Here is a 4,502-nt window from a genome sequence, read left to right on the forward strand (position 1 = left end):
ATGACTTTACTTAGACCATCGCGGTGGCATTCATGTCTAAGACATCCGGTACATACCTACAATTACATTTATCACACATACCTTGTCTTAGCTTGTGTACAAACTTTATGTTGTTCGTGATGCAATCACATCTGTAATATACCAGTGGGCACACGTGGCAGAAAACGTACATGTTTGCTGTCGGTTTTAGAACTTTTTCGCCGCATTGGCATTCCACCCCTGTCGGTTCAATGTCGTCAAACACCTCACTTTCATCGGGTTCAGCAGATCGTTCGCTCTCCGCGTCTTCTTTAACCTTTTGTCCTGGAGGAATATCGATAGTGACAGAAGAATCATCACTTCTTTCTCTTTTGTACCTTTCGTTTTCTTGTGATAGTGCATCAATGTCATCGAATTGTTCTCCTTTTGTGCTGTTTATTTCATCTAAGCTGTCGTTGTTATCATAGTAGCTATGCTCATGTTGACTATTTTCCATTGTTTTTTTGACATGCGATTTGTTTCCATTCTTGGGTGTTGAATGGCGATGTTTGTTTGTTTCGTCGGCCGAGATCGGCAAGCTTGGATAAATTTCTTTAGAAGGAGAGTATGGTCTTTCTTCTTCGGCGCTATTGAATTTTCGGAAGGTTACTTTGCCTATACTGCGCTTATTTCCAGAGACCTTCTCCCACGACTCGTTGACTACTTCCTGGTTTCGGGTTTTGTAGGGGCAATCTTTCACCAAATGTGTTGATTCTGCACAGTAGTGACAAGTTTTTGCTTGACCTTCGTACTCAACGGTGCATTTGTAATGCCCAAAATAGACGAAAGATGGCGGTTTGGCTTTCAGAAGGTCTTCTTTTAAAACTCTGAAAATTCTGCGGCCGTCTTTTACACCTCGTATTCTGTCGCGGCCATGAGCTTCGGATAGCACAATACCGACTGTTTTCATTGCTTCTTCGATGCTACTTCGTGGGAAATCTATCGGTACCCATCCGATTGTTAAATTGGTGTATGCATCTCCTTGTGCAATAACGTTGACGACGCCTTCAAAATTTCTTAATTTGCCAGCTAATTTTATGGCTATATCCTTGCTTCTGCAAGTCACTTCGACGTTTCGGCCGGGCCTTTGTACAATTCCTTCAATATACTGTAAAGGTATGCCCGTTTTCTCTAGCAGTTCATAGATGCTGCCTCTTCGCACATTTTCTTTCAATTTGATTGAAACCTCTCTGTCTCGGTTGTAATTCGTTGGGGCTGGAAACCGCCACTGTTTTGCCACTCTTTCTGCATAAGTCATATTAGAAGACGTCGGGTCTTCCATAACTTCAAAGTAGGCCGGAAACTGAAGTCTACTTTGTAACTGACGAAAAGGTAGTCCTAAAAAGGACTCTTTGCAGGGTACCTTTGTCTTGTCTGAAGATTAACTATAGCTCGCTGATCCAACTGAAACTAACTGCTTAAAAAGAAGAGCCAAAGCTCAGATTGACTTACCTTATTCAAATAGAATACCGACAAGGTGCTGCCGCAGCCTTTTATAACGTTTGTCATTTTTTGCTCTTGTTTCATTCAGCATACCCGCTATAACATGCTAGGTTTGTTTAATGGGACTGCCACTAGGGGACAGCACTTTTGCTGGCTAATGGGTTTTAATAACAATATTACCAACAAAGCTAATATTCCACATAGAGGTAAACCACGTATGAAAGGAAGAATCGTAAGATATTGTGCTCTTTTTCGACGTCTTGATAATTTTTTTTATTGCGCTTTCCTAAGGGAGCAAAACACTGCAGACTCCATAACTGTGTCAGCTGCAATTTAGTTGCTGTTTTTCGTTGAGAAAACATGAAGCCAGAGCCTCCTACTTTCAACTTACCTCGAGAATGTGTAGAATGTCATCAAACTAACTTGCTTTTGTTTTAAAGTCATCTTCAGTACTGACTTTGGCAATCTTTGCAGTTGACGACGGCACGGAGCTTAGAGGAAGGTATGGGAAATAATATCTAGGTGGAACGACACGAAAAGCAAAGCGCTGGCCGGAACAGTCACCGGCAGCAAAGTGACGAGCCGTCAGGGGGTCCATCGGACTGAACGAGACATGCGGACGCGGATGATACTTACAATGACATCCTTAACGACTGGGGTTCGATACACGACAAGACTGCTGGTGTATACGGGACGTAAAGCTTTTCGCACTGCTTTAGATTGATTTGAAGATAAAGAAGAGCCAAGGTTTGTTTATTTGCACGCTAATTCTTAACACGCAAATAATGAAAAAAAAACAAACAAAAAATACACGGAACAAAATATGAAAACACACGAAAGACAACTATTTAAACAGTATAGCTTTTCGGTTCATGATTTTCAAATTGATACTAAAGGTGACCCTCCTTCACTTCTAATAATCACACATAGCAACATAATCGCAATCAATTACGAAAAACACCATTTGTTTATGTGCCATGCGGCAATGCTTGACAAAATATATACATAGTCGAAAAAACTTTAAAGGCACGAGCATAGCGATGTAAAGACAATATACAGCACAAATTAAACTACGATTGAGTTTACAAGATTACGGTGGCATTAAATCATTCAATTTAAAAGCGGGGTCCAAACGCAATTCGAGCCTCCCACCTTCTACCATTTGATTTATTCTGTATTTAAAGGCCCGGTCTATGCTTGTCACCAATTTGTCAAGGGGTGGAGGAGATTTGTTCTCATATATAAATTTGTTCCTACTTTTCCATAATTGGTGTTTAACCATGGTGATTAATGTGCTCAAAGTCTGGTCCGTTATTTCGTTTTCGATCCGTTTAAAGTTAAAACTTTCCAAGTCTTCGACTTTTGTCATAGCCGGGTTGAGGTTGGCGAATTTTTGCGCAAACATTTTTACTGTAACCCAAAGTCGCTTTATCTTTTCGCATTTTCGGAAAGTGTGGTAGTCGGTATCTGGACCAATGCCGCAAAATGCGCACGATGTATCAGAGTTAATTTGGAAAATACCGCATTTTCCCCTAAAGGGTAGTAGATTCCACGCGCATCTGTAGTTGAAGGTTTTCAAATAATTTGGTAAAAACGGGTTATGAATCCTAGTCCATTTAACTCGGTTTTTTTCACTCGACTGCGTTTCTGGAGTGCTTTCTTTGATTATTCGTCTATACGTGTTTCCTAATTTTGGACTGGCTAAATCAACTTTACTTAGTTTGTATTTTTCAACAATTTCCCGGATTTTCCAATAATAGGGACTTGGTTGTGCGATGTGCGGGATATTGTTTAGTTTTTGAACATCAAGTACATTAGCTAAAACGTGTCCTAATTGGTACTCCACATATCTATCATGTGTTGACATTGGTTCGTTCATTACCCTGCCGAGGCAATACTTTTGTATAGATTTGACATAAGTCAGATCGGCGTAGACTTGTATGTTTGGCATTCGGTAGCCGCCTTCTAACTTATTGCGTTGTAAAATATCGATGGAAACAACTCTTTCTTTGCCTTGCACGTATTGCAGAACATGATTATTTAATTTCCCAATTATATCTCGATCTGGAGGGTATGTTTTGGCAACCTGAGTAATTACTGGCAGGATTTTTGATTTTAATAAAACTGCTTTAGCTTCATAGGTGGCATAGTTTGTGCTCAAACTTTTTAGTTGCTCTTTTACCCTTGGAATTAAGTTTTCCCATTGTTGGCGTTCTATAACGTTTCCGATTTCATATCCCAATAACTCTATACTTGTGTTTGTCCAGGATAGTTTGGGCAAGAGTGGGTTGTCTACCGGCTGATTCACAGCTAATCCTTTGGTTTTAGCTTCATTTAAGGTTAAGCCAGATGCCTTTGAAAATCTGTCGACTAAATCGAGCGCGAGATGGATATCAGCAGGGTTTTTAAGACACAACGTTGTGTCGTCAGCGTAATTTACGCATTTTACTTCTTTTCTGTCGCTTAACTGAGGACCTTTGATATATCCAGTCTCATTGAGCTTAGACATTAAAGGCTCTACCGCTATTAAAAACAAGTGCAGGCTTAAGGGGTCTCCTTGTCTCACGCCTCGGTTCAATTTAAAATCTTTTGACAGGTGTCCGTTTAAAATTATTTTCGCGACGCTATCGCTATACAGATCTCTTATGCATGCACATAGTGTTTCTGGGAACCGCATTTCAGTCAAAACTCTCATTAACCAATTATGTTCTATTGAATCGAAGGCTTTTTTAAAATCAAGGGATAAAAAATACAGGTTTTGCATTTTTCTTTTCGCATTTTCATGTAAATCTCTTAAAAGGATCGTGGCTTCTGATAATTGTTTACCTTTTGTGGCGTACTGATGCTCATGTATCACTTCTTTGAGAGTTTCCCTTATTCTATTTGCCAGTATTTTTGTATATATTTTGTAGTCTAAATTTAACAGGGTAATTGGTCGGTAGTTGTCTAGGTCTGCATCATCGCCTTTTTTATAAATTAGAGTGATGGCACCTTTCTTAATTTCTTTGGGGATTTTTTTCTCTTTAAACCAGTGTTTAAAG

At 39.6% G+C, this 4,502-nt stretch overlaps 1 protein-coding gene across 1 annotated transcript; it reads right to left on the bottom strand.

Annotated features, from left to right (window-relative positions):
- Positions 1–2,551: 2,551 nt before the first annotated feature.
- On the bottom strand, positions 2,552–3,970 carry LOC143471368 (uncharacterized). The gene has a single exon (XM_076969830.1). It carries the CDS (start codon positions 3,968–3,970, stop codon positions 2,552–2,554), a length of 1,419 nt encoding a protein of 472 aa, XP_076825945.1.
- Positions 3,971–4,502: the final 532 nt, after the last annotated feature.

This window comes from Clavelina lepadiformis, chromosome 9 (assembly GCF_947623445.1).
Source record: "Clavelina lepadiformis chromosome 9, kaClaLepa1.1, whole genome shotgun sequence".
Taxonomy (NCBI): Eukaryota; Metazoa; Chordata; class Ascidiacea; order Aplousobranchia; family Clavelinidae; genus Clavelina; species Clavelina lepadiformis.